At 40.6% G+C, this 19,379-nt stretch overlaps 1 protein-coding gene across 2 annotated transcripts in view; it reads right to left on the bottom strand.

Moving 5' to 3' along the window:
- LOC106090941 (proton-coupled amino acid transporter-like protein CG1139) overlaps positions 1-12,550 on the bottom strand; it is a 164,565-nt gene extending 152,015 nt beyond the window's left edge. Inside the window, exons 1-2 of one of the 2 annotated variants that reach the window (XM_013257305.2) lie at positions 12,376-12,550; positions 12,122-12,300 (exon numbers count right to left, since the gene is read on the bottom strand). In XM_013257305.2, the coding sequence (XP_013112759.2) occupies positions 12,122-12,214 (93 nt within the window). In that variant the 5' untranslated portion in view covers positions 12,215-12,300; positions 12,376-12,550. Of the gene's footprint in view, positions 1-12,121 lie in introns of both variants that reach the window. The other variant, XM_059360695.1, reaches the window with a different exon arrangement.
- Between the last annotated feature and the right edge of the window lie 6,829 nt (positions 12,551-19,379).

Here is a 19,379-nt window from a genome sequence, read left to right as displayed (position 1 = left end):
ACATCGTAAGCCAATCAGTTGGAACAATTTGAATATATTCACGTAAGGTGGCGACTAATGCCCCCACACAAAAGTTCACATTGATTGTCAATAACAAGAGTAGCAGCTCTATAGACTCACTAGTCTGTAAAAGTTAAAGACCTTCAATTGCTGATTAGGCATTAAATTATTCACGAGAAAATGCCCCACCCTCAATTGAGAACAGTTACAAAAACGATTACGAGGGAAATTTATGGCGCGAAAAGTATATAATTCTAAAAAAAATTAATTAAAAATCAAATTTAATGGAAAATTAATTTTGTGAGACTGTTGTATGAAAATCAAATACCCTTTCCACAAGTATCAAAAACTCTATCTCGGCGAAATCGGAAAATAAATGCGCCTTTTATGGGCCCAAGACCTTAAATTGAGAGATCGGTCTATATGGCAGCTATATCCAAATCTGGACCGATCTGGGCCAAATTGATTGAGAAGGATGTCGAAGGGCCTAACACAACTCACTGTCCCAAATTGCAGCAGAATCGGATAATAAATGCGCCTTTTATGGGTTCAAACCCTTAAATCGAGAGATCGATCTATATGGCAGCTATATCCAAATCTGGACCGATCTGGACCAAATTGAAGACGAGTGTGGAAGGGCCCAACACATTTCACTGTCTCAAATTTTGGGAAATTGGACAATAAATTCGTCTTTTAAGGCCCCATGACCTTAAATCGGCGGATGGGTCTATATGCCAGCTATATCCAAATCTGGACCGATCTAGGCCAAATTGAAGAAAAACGTCGAAGGCCCCAACACAACTCACTGTCCCAAATTTCAGCGAAATCAGCCAATAAATGCGCCTTTTATGGGCGCAAGACCTTAAATCGAAGGATCGGCCTATATGACAGCTATAACCAAATCAGAACCAATCTAGGCCATATTGCAGAAATTTGTCAAAAAGCCAAAAGTAACTCACTGTCCCAAATTTCGGCGAAATCAGAAAATAAATGCGCCTTTTACGGGCCCAAGACTTTAAATAGAGAGATCGGTCTATATGGCAGCTATATCCAAATCTAGACCGATCTGAGCCAAATTGAAGACGAGTGTTGAAGAGCCTAACACAACCCATTGTCTCAAATTTTGGCGAAATCGACCAATAAATGCGCCTTTTATGGACCCAAAACCTTAAATCGAGAGATCGTTCTATATAGCAGCTATATCCAAATCTGGACCGATGTTGGTCAAATAGCAGAAATTTATCAAAAAGCCTAACGCAACTCACTGTCCCACATTTCGGCGAAATCGGAAAATAAATGCGCCTTTTATGGGTCCAAGACCTTAAATCGAGAGATCGATCTATATGTCAGCTATATCCAGATCTGGACTGATCTGGACCAAATTGAAGACGAGTGTGGAAGGGCCTTACACATTTCACTGTCCCAAATTTTGGGGAAATCGGACAATAAATTCGCCTTTTATATGCCAGCTATATCCAAATCTGGACCGATCTGGACCAATTTGAAGCCGAAAGTTGAAGGGCCTAACACAACACACAAATTTTGGCGAAATCGGACAATAAATGCGCCTTTTATGGGACAAAGACTTTTAATCGAGTGATCGGTCTATATGGCAGCTATATCCAAATCTGGACCGATCTCGGCCAAATTACAGAAAATTTTCGAAAAGGCTAACGCAACTCACTGTCCCACATTTCGGCGAAATCGGAAAATAAATGCGCCTTTTATGGTTCCAAGACTTCAAATCGAGAGATCGGTCTATATGACAGCTATATCCAAATCTGGACCGATCTGGGCCCATTAAAGAATGATGTGGAAGGGCCTAACATAACTCACAGTCCCAAATTTTTGCTAAATCGAATAATGAATGCGCCTTTTATGGGCTCAAGACCTTAAACCGAGAGATCGGTCTATATGGCAGCTATATCGAAATCTGGACCGATCTGGGCCACATTGAAGAATGTCGTCGAAGGGCCTAACACTACTGACTGTCCCAAATTTCAGCAAAATTGGATAATGAATGTGGTTTTTATAGGCCTAAGACCCTAAATCGGCGGATCAGTTTATATGGGACTATCAAGACTATGAAGATATAGTCCGATATAGCCCATCTTCAAATTTAACTAAAGTATATATATTTTTGATCAGAGTAAAAATCTAAGACGATATAGCCATGTCCGTCCGTCCGTCTGTCGAAATCACGTGAGCAGTCAAACGCGTAAAGCTAGACGCTTGAAATTTTGCACAGATACTTAATATTGATGTAGGTCGATGGGGATCTGGCAAACGGGCCACACCGGTTCATTTACCGATTAAGTTATCGATTTAAAACCTTATTCTTAACCTTACAATGGTAATAGGCCTTGTTAAGTACAAGTTTATTGCCCTTAATGCTTTTTTTTTTTTTAATTTTTGAAAACTTTCTTAATTCAAGAATTTCTTTTACTGCTACCAACCTGCTAAGCTCTGACTAAAAAAAAATCAAACAACAATTTTGACCAAACATTATCTTCATAATGCGAACTCTAACACGCCGAGCAATAAAATATCAATCATTCAACTTCTCACCATGCTAGACTAGAAGAATCAATCAAAGTGATAAGAGAAAATAATAAACAAAGCAATCAAAAGGTCTTAATAAGTGTCGCATGAGTGTCTGAAAATTTAACTGTATATGAACTATATCTAAAAATACGTGTTTTTTTGCAAAACAACTGTCCCTGTCGGGACGGTTGGAGAAATGGGAGGGTTAGCTTTGAGTGGTAGTCTGCCATCAAGCTCACTTAAACGTTTTCGTCCACTGTAATACCATAGGAACGGGAGAGGGAAGATGCCTTCTAGTTCCTACCGTGTTGAACCATCCAGATTGCTTTAAAATCCCAGCAGCTTGCGAATGTTCACATCCGTTTAATCAGACAAGTTCTCAAAGAAAAAAGAGCCTTAGGTAGAACTTCTTCGGACTGCCAGTGCGGGACACACACACAGAAGGTATTCTACAGTCTTATCTTCCTCGACGTCCTCACAGCTTCTGCAAAAGTCGTTACTTGCAGGCTTCAGTCTGTCAGCATGTTTTCCGATCAGACAGTGCCCGGTCATGACGGACACAATGACTGTGATGTCTGTCTTACCCAGCGACAGCTAGGCGGTAGACCTTTACAAGTCCATACTAGACCAAATAATGTTGGATTGTTCAAAAACCACCTATCATTCGTTGCCCTTCGGGCCTGACCCTGAAGACTTAGCTTACATGTCGCCAGAGGCATACCCTCAGATTTCAGTTCCCCTGGATTGTGAAAGATAGTTCCTAGTCTCGCAAGCTCATCTGCTCTACAATTTCCTGAGACATCTCTGTGTCACGTCACCCAGAACAAAAATATGTTCAATTCAGTCATCTCGTTGAGCGATCTGCGACAGCTGAGAGCAGTTTTTGAATTCAGAACTATGTTCCTCAAAGATTTAATGGGCGTCTGAGAAGACATTTATGCTAATTTTCACCACCTCCTTCATTGCAAGGATCTCCGGACGGGTAACCTTTTCCATATGACTTGTCCTAGTTCTTCAGAGTACTTCCCAAAGCCCATATGGTCGTCTAGTTTCGAACCATCCGTATATAAGTCTATGTAACTTCCATTACCAGGTCTATGTAACGTCCATAGCCGGGTCTGTCAGGAATACCAGGACAAATCCCGGTACAGTACTTTTTATCAAAAAGCTGGTCAGTATTAGCTCGGGCATTGTATCAAGGATAACACAGCGTCCGCAATTGCTACATAACCAAAGAGAAATCTCCCTGAAAACAGAATGAGTTGAGCATTGTTTTTGAAAGTTGCATTGAAAAATGCAACACTGCAAACAAATCCCACAAAAGCAAAGCGCAGAAAGTTAAACTATTTTGAAATGTCATTTTAGGCTCAATAACAGAACTCAACGCTCATTAGCTTCTACGAGATAAAGTACGGTAAAGAAGTGAGGTTTGTAGATAGTTAGCAGTAAAATTTACCAAGCCACAAGGGTTTCCCTAGATCAGGTAGTAGAGCTGGCAAAATTTCGATGGCACTATCGATACTATCGATATTTAACTTTTTTACTGAATATCGATTGATATTTTGCCGATGGATACTATCGCAAAAGTAAATTTTTTTGCAAAACTAAACAAAAATAAGTAATCCGACACTGAATGTATTCCTTAAGATACATTGCGCCTATAGAGGGCGCAATTTTCATCCGATTAGATTAACATTCTGTACAATGATTTCTCTCATGACTTCCAACTGACTCTATTAACCGTGGTTTTATTCGATCTGTGCATTGATATTGTTTCTATATGAAATCGATCTCTTGATTTTTTCGTCTCCTTTTCGTCTGAAATATAGGTGATGGGATTATAGTATCGATACTATCGATATTTATTATTAAAACTATCGAAAATATCGAATGTTGCGATTATCGATAGTTTGCCGGCTCTGTCAAGTATTGAGGAGCCAAATTGTTGTAATAGATGGAAGGCATTCATTCAGCCTGTGAGATGTACGATCGATCTGAGAAGAGACCATAGATTCGTTTCATCACCTAGTTGCAGCGAAGGTTCACAGCATCAAAGCCATGGCTTTGATGCATGCACAATCTGCTGCAGACACCAAGAAGGAAGTCTGGTAACAGTTACGGTTAGCGTGGTAAGGGTATGGAGAGAATATATTTTTCCCTGCTGCTAGTAACCGACACTGGCGGCGAAGAGTGTTTCCCAGAAACAATCTCTGATGGTGGTATAGAATTTATGCTGCTTAGAGCAGTAACTCGACTGAAAAACAACAAGACAGCAGCAGCCGATGGGTTACCCGCTGAACTGTTTTAGACCGCAGGTGACACACTGATTAGTCGTATCAGCGCATCAGCTCCTCTGCGCGATCTGGCTAGAAGCACGCATACCCGATGATTGGAACCCGTCCTGTAAACAAGAAATGGGACAAGACGGTATGTGCCAACTACAGAGGAATAAGTCTCTTTCCCCATCGTATAAAAGATGCTCTCGAGCGTATAGTGTGAAAGATTAAAGTCAACGAAGTAATTGGGCCTTATCAGTGTGGCTTTGATCTGGTAAATCCATCATATACCAGATGTTTACACTGCGGAAAATCCTGGAAAAGACCCAAGAAGGACAAATCAACATCTATCATCTTTTCATTAACTACAAAGTCGCCTTCGACAGCCCTATATGTTTAAAGGTATTTCTAGCCATGTCTGAGTTTGATATTCCGGCAAAACGGATACTACTTTGCAGGATGACGCTTGCTGATACACTCTCCTCAGTTTAAATAGAAAAGTACCTCTCAGAACCGTTCAATACCAAACCAGGTTTCAGACAAGGAGACAAAACTCGTGTGATATCATATCCTGCTGGAGAATATTATACGAGAAGCAGCTGTGAATAGGCGCACTACTCCCAAGAGAACATATAGTACTCGCCTATGCCGACGACCTCGACATTATAGGTCGTTCTGGGTCATTCTGATCATTCTGGGCCGAGCCACAGAGATATCCCAAGGAATTGTAAAGCGGACGAGCTTGCAAGACTAGGAACTACCCTACACATTCCAGGAAAACTTCAATCTGTGGATAAGACTATAGCGAAAGGTAAGCTCAGGACAAGACCCGAAGGACAACGAATGATAGATGGTTACAAAGAGGGGGCTGTGAGCATTGCAAAACTATGTGGCCTTATCTAGATTTGAAGAGGTTTACCACTTTCCTGTCACTCGCTAGAAAAGAAGTCTCAGTCATTGTGTCCCTCATGACAGGTCACTGTCTAATCGGAAAACATGCTGACAGACTGAAGGTTGCCAGCAACGACAATTTTTTCAGAGGCTGTCAGGACATCGAAGAAGAAGAAACTATAGACCTCCTTCTGTGTGTCTGTCCCACACTAGCAGTCAGAAAGAGTTCCACTTTAGGCTCTCATTTCTTTGAGAACCTGTCTGATTTAGCGGATGTGAACATTCGCAAGTTGCTGGGCTTTTTAAAGCGATCTCAATGGTTCAACGGTAGGAACTAGAAGGCATCTTTCCTTTTCTGTTCCTTAGACGAAAACGTCTAAATGAGTCTGATGGTAGACTGCCACTTAAACCTAGCCTAACCTGACCTAACTCTATTCTTACGAAAGCTAGCGCGCTTTTGTCATAACTTTGTTGGGTCTTAGATCAATATGTCGACGTGTTACAAACAGAATGACAAAATAACTACAGCCCTTTCCTATGGTGGAGGGTACACAAGTGAAGAAAGTTGGGAACTACAACTTTTAGATATATTGTTCGAGAGAACCCTCGTAAAATATAAAGACCAGTCTGCGTTAATGGAGAACATAGGCGTCGTATGAACCACGAGGATTCTGAGCTATATGACGACGATAGCACAGTTAAACGCCAAAAAAAAAAATACAATGGCTGCGTTGGCTGTCATGTTGTCAGAATGGAGGGAGAAGCTCCGGCAAGTCCTTTGAAGGCGACCATAATATTGGGTTGCCCAAAAAGTAATTGCGGATTTTTTAAAAGAAAGTAAATGCATTTTTAATAAAACTGTCATGTTGTCAGAATGGAGGGAGAAGCTCCGGCAAGTCCTTTGAAGGCGACCATAATATTGGGTTGCCCAAAAAGTAATTGCGGATTTTTTAAAAGAAAGTAAATGCATTTTTAATAAAACTTAGAATGAACTTTAATCAAATATACTTTTTTTACACTTTTTTTCTAAAGCAAGCTAAAAGTAACAGCAGATAACTGACAGAAGAAAGAATGCAATTACAGAGTCACAAGCTGTGAAAAAATTTGTCAACGCCGACTATATGAAAAACCGCAATTACTTTTTGGGCAACCATAGAATACGCAAAAGGGGAAGACCAAAACTCCGATGGTGTGACATCTCGAAGAATGGAGAGTGTCGAAGAATGGAGAAGATGCGCAGAAGATCGAGGAGCTTGGACATCTATTCAATGTTCGGCTAGAGGAATAAATTTTCTGTAATGGCCAATTAAAGTAAAATTGCAAATTTTGCTCATGAACATTCCACTAAGGAACAGGGGCAAACTTCTCACATTTCAATGAGTGCAGTCCGATTCAAGATTTAAGCTGCCCAATGATAAGCGGCCTCCAGGGTCCTAACGGCTTTACATGGCATAGTACCTCACAAATGTTGCCAGCATTAGAAGGGGAAAACCACCGTTGAACATTTTTTCTGATGGTCTTGCCAGGATTCGAACCCAAGTGTTCAGTGTCATATGCGGACATGCTAACCTCTGCGCTACGGTGACTTCCAATTTAAGTGATAAAGTAAAAACCGATTATGGGGGATCCAGATCGTAAGAAGACAAGGCTATTACTGAAAGAAAGTAAGAAAGAGGTCAGTATAGCTATTGGTATCATAACGGGGTACATAGGATTACGAGCTCACTTATGTAGAATCGGTGCGACAAGTGATATCATGTGTAGGGCATGCGCATTTTCTTTGTCATTCGCCGGCTTTGGCGTCTAACAGATACCGGCACTTAAGTGCGGACACAATACAAGACATGAGCCAACTTAGGGGCGTGGTACGGAATTTCTTACTTAGATTTTATTTTTTGATGGTTCTTTTTTAGTTTTTAAAGCGCACAACAAGCCGATTACTGGCTTAGGTGTATGTCTACAGTAGTATGGGGCAGATTAATATCTGCACCCTCTTTTCAACCTAATCTAAAAACCGATTTCAAAGGACTATACCAAAGTTAGAAAAGCAAGCTTGTACTGGTCCATAGGATCGATCGCCGCTAGATCATTATGGCCTTTAGTTAATTAAGGGCGCCAATGATTGCCGCGACTACAGTTGCTGCTATTCCATATTCGGAGCATTCCACTATCCGCAACCTGTAGACGCACTCCGTAGCTCTCAGCTTAGCTTCTCGTGATGACGCTAAACTCCACACAACAAGGAATTCAGAGTTCTAGCCCGTGTGCCTTTCATTCTCATTCCGTGCTGTGTAATCAAGCAAATCCGATATTAGTGGTGGCTCAGGAGGCCACCGTAGCGCAGAGATTAGCTTGTCCGTATATGCCACTGAACGCCTGAGTTGGAATTCTGGCGAGAACATCGGTATCAATTTTCAGCGATGGTTATTCCCTCCTAATACTGGCGACATTAGTGAGGTACTGGTATGGCAGTCATGAAAAAATTTCTCGCTAGGAGAAGTGTCGCTCTGCGACAGGAGGAGGCCTCCTATCATCGAACTTAAACTCAAATCGGGCAGTACTCATTGTTTGCCCCTGTTCCTTAATGAAATTTTCAGGGGAAAATTTGCATTGCAGGAGCTTAAAAAGTCAAAGCCGGGGATAGGTTTATATAGGGGCGATATAAGTTTACAAACCGATTTAGATAATACTTTGCAAGGATATTGGAAGTCAGAACAGATGTCTTTGTGCCAAGGTTTAACCAAATAAGGTGTAAATTGAGATTGACTCAAAACCGGAAATTCGGTCTATATGGGGGCTATATCAAGACCGATTCCAATCATGCTTGGCACAGAAGTCAAATCCGGGAATCGGTTTATAGACCGATTCGGATCATACTGGGCACGGTTGTTGGAACTCAGAACAGAAGCCTGTGTGCCTAGTTCCAGTCAAATCAGGTGGAAATTCAGGCTTCTTGGGTCTCAAGAAGTCAAATTCGGTGATCGGTTTATATCAGTTCATACACCGGTTTGGATCATATTGGGCATAGATGTTCGAAATCATAACACAAGTCTTTGTGCCAAATTTCAGCTATATTTAACGAATATTGAGGCCTCTAGAGGTCCAAGATCTCAAAATCGGGCGTCGATTATATGGGAGTGAAAACCAAATCTAAACAAACGTGGTCCATTTGCAATCAACAAAGACCTACATCAATAAGAAGTATCGACACAAAATTTCAAACAAATATGTTTATTCATTCGACACACCTAACTGAGGCACCAAATAGAATTTTTTTTTTCCTAAAAATAAAAATTTCGGATGGGGTACCTAGGGGGACCGCCCCACCCTAAAACCTACCAAACATATATATACACCAATCACGACAATATGGGACTCAAATGAAAGGTATTTAAGATTAGAAAACATATCTGATATCCAAATGTCGGACCAAGTGTTTGGGGGACCACCCCTACCCTCAAAACACCCCTAAATCGAACATATTTACCTGCCATGGCAATATGGGACTCAAATGGAAGGTATTTGCGAGTAAAATACGAATCTGATATCCAAATTTGGGAAAAAGTTTCTGGGAATCCACCCCTTCCCCAAAACACCCCCTAAACATGACTTATTTACTGACCATTGCAATATGGGGCTTAAATAAAAGGTATCTGAATGTAGAATACGAATCTGGTATCCAAATGTGGGACCAAGTGTTTGGGGGGGGGGGGCGTCCACCCCCGAGAACATGCCCCAAAGGAGACAAATTTACGACCATAACAATATGGGACTCAAATGAAAGGTCTTCAGAAGTAAAGCACGAATCTGATATCAATGTTCGGGAAAAGTGTCTATGAGGCCACCCCACCCCCATAACACCACCCAAATAGGAAGTGTTTGCTGACCATTGCAATATGGGGCTCGAATAAGAGGTATTTTAGAGTAGAACATGAATCTGATTTAAAAAAGTCAAAGCCAAGTCACTGAGTGGCCGCCCCATCCCCCAAAACACCCCCAAACCGGTCATGTTTGCCGACTATGGAAAAATTAAGCTCAAATGACGACTATTTGGGAGTAGACCATGAAACTGACATCAACATTAGGGACCAACTGTCTAGGGGACGTCTCACCACCATAAAGTCGGGCGGTGCCGACTGTATAATACCCTACACCTACCCTATAAGAACAATGTGGGAGCTATATCCAATTCTGAACCAATATTAATGGCGCTCGGCGGATGTTTTCAGATGGGTTATTAGACAATCCGTATCACATTTCGAGACAAATGACAACCTTATTGTAAATTACTCAAAATCTGACGAACATATAAATGGGAGCTATATCTGCCATCTGAACCGATTTCGAGTAAACTTCTTAGAAATTGCAGTAGTCGTCCAGGAAAGTGTTGTGCAAAATTTTGGCAAGATTGGTAAATAAATGTGCTTGCAGTGGCTCTAGAAGTGAAAATCGGGCGATATACATAAATGGCAGCTATATCTAAATCTGAACCGATTTCTATGAAATTCACTGGTTATGTGGAGAATCATAAGAAAATCGTTCCTGCCAAATTTCGCAGGAAAATCGGTTAACAAATAAGCAATTTATTGCAATATTTCTCAAAATCGGACGAACATATATATGGGAGCTATATCTGCTATCTGAACCGATTTCGAGTAAACTTCTTAGAAATTGCAGTAGTCGTCCAGGAAAGTGTTGTGCAAAATTTTGGCAAGATTGGTAAATAAATGTGCTTGCAGTGGCTCTAGAAGTGAAAATCGGGCGATGTACATATATGGCAGCTATATCTAAATCCGAACCGATTTCTATGAAATACACTGGTTATGTGGAGAATCATAAGAAAATCGTTCCTGCCAAATTTCGAGAAAATCGGTTAACAAATAAGCAATTTATTGCAATATTTCTCAAAATCGAACGAACATATATATGGGAGCTATATCCAAATCTGAAGTGATTTCCACCAAACTTCTTAGATATTGTGATGATCGTTCAGGAAAGCGTTGTACAAAGTTTTGGCAGGATTGGTAAAAAAAAACGCTTGCAGTGGCTCTAGCAGTGAAAATCGGGCGATATATATGCGTGAGAGCTATATCTAAATCTGAACCGATTTCTATGAAATTCATTGGTAATAGCGAGAGTCATAAGAAAATCCCTCCTGCCTAATTTTGAGAAAATCGGTTAACAAATGAGCACTTTATTGCAATACTTCTCAAAATCGGACAAACATATACATGGGAGCTATGTCTAAATCCGAACCGATTTGGAGCAAACTTTTCAGATATTGTTGTAGTTGTCGAGGAAAGCGTTGTGCAAAATTTTGGCAAGATTGGTCAGTAAATGCGCTTGCTGTGATTCTACAGGGTGGCTGATGAATATTGCTACAATGATGAATATTGCTACATTTTTTTTTCGGTGTATGGAATACATTTTTCTTTTATTCATGTTAAATTAAATTATTAAATTAATTATTAAATTATTATTAATTAAATTAATTAATTAATTAATTAAATTAATTATTAAATTATTATTATTAAATAGAAAAAAAGTTATTACATTTTTTTTTGGTAGCGGCTTTCATCAGCCACCCTGTATAAGTTAAAATCGGACGATATATATATGTGAGAGCTATATCAAAATCTGAACCGATTTCCATGAAATTCACAAGAAATGTCGAGAGTCAAGAGGAAATCCTTTTTGCCAAATTTCAAGAGAATCGGTTAACAAATGGCAATTTTATTGCATTATTACAGCAAATCGGACAAACATATATATAGCAGCTATATCCAAATGTGAACCGATTTTTTCCAATTTCAATATGCTTCGTCTCTAGACCGAAACAACTGCCTGTACCAAATTTTAAAACGATCAGATGAAAACTGCGACTGTCCAGACGGACAGACAGACAGACGGACATAGCTAAATCGAATCAGAAAGTGATTCTGAGTCGGTCGGTATACTTATCAATGGGTCTATCTCTTTTCCTTTTGGGTATTACAAACAAATGCACTAAGTTTTAATACCCTGTACCACAGTAGTGGTGTAGGGTATAAATAGTAAGTGGACTAGATTGTGTAGGGTATTATATAGTGGGCTCAGTTCGACTTTTGGCTTTCCTTACTGGTTTATAGTGATTTTCTCTATGACTCCCATCATATGTATGTTATGTGGCGTAGGTTATCAAAAGGTTGCTTTACCCGACTTTAACCCTTCCTTAATGGCCTTACTTGCTTTGTAAATTTTTTAACATTTTTTCCTACTACTTTGAGGGTTTTTCTATACATATTTGTATGGTTCACTCATAACTAAAACCTAGTTTATGTCATTAAATTTTTTAAATGCCTCTTCTTCTCAAATAATGTGAAATACTTAGAATTTAAATCAAATATAATATTGTTTAGGCTACCACTTACCTTATCCATGGCGCCATTTGCAGATGACATCCCATTGCTTGATGATGATCCATGCCTTTGCGTTATCGTTGCCACATTTGTCTTATCGCTCATCTTTTATGGTTGTTGTGATGGCTAATTCCGTCTTTGGTAGTTTTATTTTGTTTCCTAGTGCGGCCGGGGACCTCAAATGAAACCGCCTATTAGCCAAAACAAAAATTACGTTATTCGTATGACAATTAAAAGATTCCGATTATCGCAACAATGGCACGCACAGACACTATGGGAAATTTGAATACTCTGGGTAAGGCGTTACACCTTAACAACAATGACACAATGTGAGCTGGAAAACTTAAATCAAACACAAAGCAATTAAAAAAAAAAACAGAATCCAAACAAAAGAAAATGCAAACAAAACAACAACAAAAAACGAAACTTAATTGCAAGCTAATACAGTTTGAGGTAGCAAATGTTAATGCTTTTAACTACAAACGTTAAATAAATTCAAAATTCTTTATAAAATTGTTTTAAAACAAATAACCTACTGCCATAAAACTCGAACTCAATCTCCTTGCATGGCATACTGGCATACGATACTCTGTCTGCGCTAATCTGTACGAGCTTTTCACTCAAAATCAAATCAGCTTTCAACACAACTCAATGCACAGTGGGATGAAGATTTGTTTGGCAATTAATAAAGAGTTTCGAAGTCGAAACGGAAATGGATGCACACAAACTGAAAATTTTGTAAAGAAAAAAAAAATCACACTTTCAACACAACTCAATGCACAGTGGGATGAAGATTTGTTTGGCAATTAATAAAGAGTTTCGAAGTCGAAACGGAAATGAATGCCCACAAACTGAAAATTTTGTAAAGAAAAAAAAAATCACACTGAAGACTATGGAACAGGCCCACCCTCCTGTAGATATGATGATGGAAAACTGCAAACCGGTACAGTAGGTGTGTTGAGGATACGGAAAAAACATCTTTCGAAACTGTTGATATCTCTTTCTGCCTCAAGGGGGACGCATCCTAAGCACTCCCTGAACCCTGGATTGAGTGTTCACCACCCATGAGCAAAGAGTAAAAGTAGTCCAAAGCATAAGGCAGCAAGAGCCGATGGGTTGCCAACGGATCTAGATAAGACCCTAGGTGTCACCTTTATAAGGCGCATGCTGAAATTTTTATACCCACCACCATAGGAGGTTATAAAAACTAACGGAAACGGTTGCAAACCAAAAAATATTGATCTTCGACGTCATATATCAAACATATTTTTGATCGTCTTGATATCCTAAGACTTTCTAGCCATGTAAGTCCTTTCGTACGTTCCTCTGCCTGTCGAAATTAATATAGCGGTTCAGATTCGAATATAACCCCCATATAAACCGTTCTTCGGTTTTGAGGCCCTAATTTTCATTGATATTAAAACCTCTATGATGCCGCCATATGAACCGATTCCCGTATTTTACTTCCAATTTGGCTGAAATTTTGTACGATGTGATGCACAGTAGCATAGAATGGAAAAAAACTAGTATAGATATGTAGACCTTAAGTAGATATTTTTTGAACTAAAAAATTTTTGGGAAATCGGGCAACAAATGAAGATATGGCAGTCCGAACAGAAAAACAAAAAAATATTTTTTGCATGGGTTTAGGGGACATATGACCCGAATCTTAGGAGCCCACCACCATGGATTCCGCTAAAAATTTATACAAAATAAATTTCGTTGTAGGACATAATTTTATTCTACATACCAAATTTCTGTCAAACCAGCAAAAGTTAAAGCTTCTAGGAACCGAACAAGGATGATAGAGAGACCTGTTTATATGGGAACTATATCGGGTTATAGACTTATTTAGACCGTACTTCGCACAGTTGTTGGGAGACATAACAGAAAACTATGTGCAAAATTTTAGCTAAATCGGACAAAAAATTCTGCTTCCAGGGTCTCAAGAAGTCAATTCGGGTTTATATGGGAGTTATATCAGGTTATAGACCGATTTGGACCGTATTAAGCACAGTTGCTGCAAGTTATAACAGAATATGCTAAATTTCAGCCAAATCGGATGAAATTTGGTTCTTCCAGAGGTTGAAGAAGTCAAATCGGGAGATCGGTATATATGGGAGCTATATCCAAATCTGGACCGATATGGCCCTTTTGCAATTCCCAATGACCTACATCAATACTTAGTATCTGTGAAGAATTTCAAGCAGCTAGCTGTACGCGTTCCACCGCTATCGTGATTTTGACAGACGGACGGACGGACTGACATGGCTAGATCGACTCAGAACGTCGCGACGATCAAGAATATATATATATATTTTAGGGGTCGAGCTGTTACAAATGGAATGACTAGATTAGTGCAAAAATACACTTTTTCACATTTTTATACCCTCCACCATAGGATGGGGGGTATACTAATTTCGTCATTCTGTTTGTAACTACTCGAAATATTAGTCTGAGACCCCATAAAGTATATATATTCTTGATCGTCGCGACATTTTATGTCGATCTAGCCATGTCCGTCCGTCCGTCCGTCTGTCTGTCGAAAGCACGCTAACTTCCTAAGGAGTAAAGCTAGCCGCTTGAAATTTTGCACAAATACTTCTTATTAGTGTAGGTCGGTTGGTATTGTAAATGGGCCATATCGGTCCATGTTTTGATATAGCTGCCATATAAACCGATCATGGGTCTTGACTTCTTGAGCCTCTAGAGTGCGCAATTCTTATCCGATTGGGATGAAATTTTGCACGACGTGTTTTGCTATAATATCTAATAACTGTGCCAAGTATGGTTCACATCGGTCCATAACCTGATATAGCTGCCATATAAACCGATCTTGGGTCTTGACTTCTTGAGCCTCTAGAGTAAGCAATTCTTATCCGATTGGAATGAAATTTTGCACGACGTGTTTTGCTATGATATCCAATAACTGTGCCAAGTATGGTTCACATCGGTCCATAACCTGATATAGCTTGACTTCTTGAGCGTCTAGAGTGCGCAATTCTTATCCGATTTTACCGAAATTTTGCACATAGTGGTTTAGTATCACTACCAACAACTGTGCTATGTATGGTTCATATCGGTTCATAACCTGATATAGCTGCCATATAAACCGATCTTGAGTCTTGACTTCTTGAGCCTCTAGAGTGCGCAATTCTTATCCGATTGGAATGAAATTTTGCACGACGTATTTCGTTTTGATATCCAATAACTGTGCCAAGTATGGTTCACATCGGTCTATAACCTGATATAGCTGCCATATAAACCCATCTTGGGTCTTGACTTCTTGAGCCTCTAGAGTGCGCAATTCTTATCCGATTGGAATGAAATTTTGCACGACGTATTTCGTTTTGATATCCAATAACTGTGCCAAGTATGGTTCACATCGGTCTATAACCTGATATAGCTGCCATAAAAACCGATCTTGGGTCTTGACTTCTTGGGCCTCTAGAAAGCGCAATTCTTATCCGATTTGCCTGAAATTTGGTACGACGGATCCTCTCATGACCATCAACATACGTGTTTATTAGGGTCAGAATCGGTCTATAGCCCGATACAGCTCCCATATATTTTACTTTTTGAGGCCCCAACATATAATTTAATTGTGGTCCAAACCGGATCATATCTTGATATCGCTCTAATAGCAGAGCAAATCTTTTCTTATATCATTTTTTGCCTAAGAAAAGATGCCGGGAAAAGAACTGACAAATGCGCTCCATGGTGGAGGGTATATAAGATTCGGCCCGGCCGAACTTAGCACGCTTTTACTTGTTTTACTTTCAAATTGTAAAACTTTAACGATTTTGGAGAGGAGAGTGTCAGTGAGGAGTCAGGTGGCACTGGCTCTTAAATAAATTCTGGGTGCCAATGATACTGGAGATGACAAGGGGTGTTAATGGCGACTTCAAATGACCAATGGCCAACATCAGCGTCATTTCCCAGGTTAGGGGCGGCTGGAGGCGAGTGTCGGATCTTGGAGCAAGCGGCTCGCCACAACGAGTGATACAATCCCACAAAACCTATGCGGTTGGGGTGCTGAGCCAGTGACCCGCCCCCGGAAAACTATGAGAAACAAAGGAGTAGTAAAAAAGGACCCCCCAACGTTGATGACCCACGGAAACGAAATAAGGACCATGATTTGAGGATCTGCACCTGGAATGTCCGCACTCTCTAAAGGGAAGTTGCAGTCTATGCGCAGGCGATACCTGACGATGTATTAGAGAAGTACAAGGCAGATATTACTGCCTGCGATGGACTGGGAATGGCGTCACTACAACACCAAACGGTGACCAACTATACTATAGCTGCCATAAAACGAGGCATGAGTTTGGCTATGGATTTGTGGTTAGTCCAGCTTTACTTCCGTGGATAAGAGGCTAACCACAATGCGCATAAAAGCCAAATTCTTCAACATTAGCCATATTTGTGCCCATGCCCCGACGGAAGACAAGGACGAGCAGACCAAGGATATTTTCTACGAGCGCCTAGAGAGAGAATATGACCGCTGCCCCGCCCATGGTATTAGAATGGTTCTGGGAGATTTTAATGCGAAGATAGGGCAGGAAGACATTTTTGGTACAACAGTCGGGAAGTTTAGCCTCCACGAGTCAACGGTTAAGGACATGAAAAGAACACTTTTCCCAGCTGCTGGTATCCGATCCCTGATGATGGTATAGAACATGTATCACCTAGTCAGAACTAGGTCCACGTAGCAGTAACCCGACTGAAAAACACAATAAGGCAGCAGGAGCCGATGGGTTGCAAGCTGAACTGTTTAAGACTGGAGGATCGTCTGCGCAATCTTGCTAGAAGAACGCACACCCGATGATTGGAATCTCAGCATACTATGTCCCGTACACAAGAAAGGTGACAAGAGGGAATGTGCCAACTACATAGGAATAAGTCTCCTCCCCATCGCATACAAGATACTATCGAGTATACTGTGTGAAAGATTTAAAAACTAAAATCAATGAGATAATTGGGCCCTATCAATGTGGCTTTAGTCCTGGTAAATCCACCAAAGACCAGATATTCACACTGCGTCAAATCGTGGAAAAGACCCGAGAAGGAGAAATCAACACTTGCCATCTCTTTGCTGACTACAAAGCCGCTTTCGACAGCCCTATACGTTCAAAGGTATTTCAAGCGATGTTTGAGTTTCGTATCCCTGGAACTCCTTCTAACCGCTAGAGTGGGACACACACAGAAGGAGCATACATTGTTTTACATTCTCTTCTTCTTCGATGTCCTCACAGCTTCTACAAAATTCGTTACTGGCAACCTTCAGTCTATCAGCATGCTTTCCGATTAGGCAGTGACCTGTCATGAAGGACACAATAATTGAGACGTCTGTTCTAGCCAGTGACAGCAAAGCGGTGATGTTTTCAAGTCTAGATAAGGCCTCATTGTTTTGGAATGCTCACAGCCCCCTCTTTGTGATCATATATCATTCGTTGTCCTTCAGGCCTGGTCCTAAAAACTTAGCTTAATTTCAGTATCCCTGGAATGTGGAGGGTAGTTCCTAGTCTCACAAGCTCGCCCGCTTTACAATTCCCTGGCATATCGCTGTGGCCCGGCACCCACAACAAATGAATTTTGAACTGTTCCGCCTTCTCGTTGAGAGCTTTGCGACAGTCGAGGGCGATTTTCGTGTTCAGAAATACGTCTTCCAGGGATTTAATGGCGGCCTGACTTTCGGAGAAGATATTAATGCCAATCGTCGTTATGACATTATATCGTAGCCATTCCACCACTTCCTTAATTGCAAGGATTTCCACTTGAAGCATATTACAGTGGTCGTGTAACCTTTTCGATATGACCAGTCCAAGATCTTTAGAGTACACCCCAAAGCCCACCTGGTCGTTTAGTTTGTAACCATCCATATAGAAGTCTATGTAACTTCTATTACCAGGGATATCCTAGTTCCAATCGGTTCTATCAGGAATAGTGGTATAGTAGTTTCTATCAAAAAGCGGCTCAGTTAGGGTGTAATCCACTCTACCCGGCACATCGAAAATTGTATCAAGGATAAGACAGTGTGCGTAGTCGCCACATGACCAAAGCCTCACGGCAGTGGTCTGGCCACAATGTCCAGAGGCATTAAATGTAGCATTAAATTCAGCGCATCAGATGGTGTCGTCCTCAGTACGGCTGTGATGCACACAAAAGCCATCGTTTGGATCCGGTTGGGTTGGACTTTAGAAGCGCCTTCCGCCAGACCACAACACCTTTACTTCCGCCTGGAAGCCGTTATTTTTGTCCGATTTAGCCGAAATTTTGCATCCCAATCTCCCGATCTGACTTAGTGAGCCCCTGGAAGACGCAATTTTGGCCCGATTTGGCTGAAATGATGACTATGACCAACAACTGTGCCCAGTACGGTCCACATCTCCCGATTTGACTTCTTGAGCACTTACAAACCGCAATTTTTGTCCGATTTGGCTGAAATTGGGCATGTAGTGTTCTGATACGATTTGAAACAACTGTGCATAGTACGGTCCAAATCGGTCTATAACCTGAGATAGCTTCCATATAGGCCGATCTCCCTATTTGACTTCTTGTGTCCTAACAAGTCGCAATTTTTGTCCAATTTGGCTGAAATTTTGCATGTGGTGTTTTGTTACGACTTCCAATAACTGTGCCAAATACGGTATATATTAGTCTATAAACTGATATAGCTCCCATGTAAACCGGTCTCTCGATCATCTTAGTTCGGTTCCCAAAGCTTTAATTTTTGATAGTTTGATAGAAGTTTGGTATGTAGAATAAAATTATGCCCTTCAATTAAATTTATTTTGAATAAATTTTTAGCAGAATCCATGGTGGTGGGTTCCCAAGATTCGTGCCGGCCAAACTCAGCACGCTTTTACTGGTTTAGTTTTTAGAGCGCACATCCAGCCCACTACTGGCTCAGGTGTATCTTTATAGTGGCACGTTCAATTAATAGATCTTGAATAAATCATGCAAAAATATTTAGCAGCAAGTTTTAGGGTGATTCGGATTAAACTTGTGTCGGACAAGACTTATTGATATGGACGAAGTATCCCCGTTGTTCCACAAATGCAAATTTTGCCTATGAACATTCCACCACAGAAACAGGGGAAAACTCCTCACATATCAATGAGTGCAGTCCGAGTCAATTTTAAGTTCAATGATAAGGGGCCTCCTTTTTATAGCTGAGTGCGATCGGTGTGCCACAGTGCGACACCTCTTTGGACAGAAGTTTTACATGGCATAGTACAGGGTGGCTGATGAATATTGCTACAATGAT

The sequence above is a fragment of the Stomoxys calcitrans genome, chromosome 1 (assembly GCF_963082655.1).
Source record: "Stomoxys calcitrans chromosome 1, idStoCalc2.1, whole genome shotgun sequence".
NCBI classification, from domain to species: domain Eukaryota; kingdom Metazoa; phylum Arthropoda; class Insecta; order Diptera; family Muscidae; genus Stomoxys; species Stomoxys calcitrans.
Note: the sequence above shows the minus strand (reverse complement) of the source record. Positions and strands in the feature narration are given on the sequence as shown.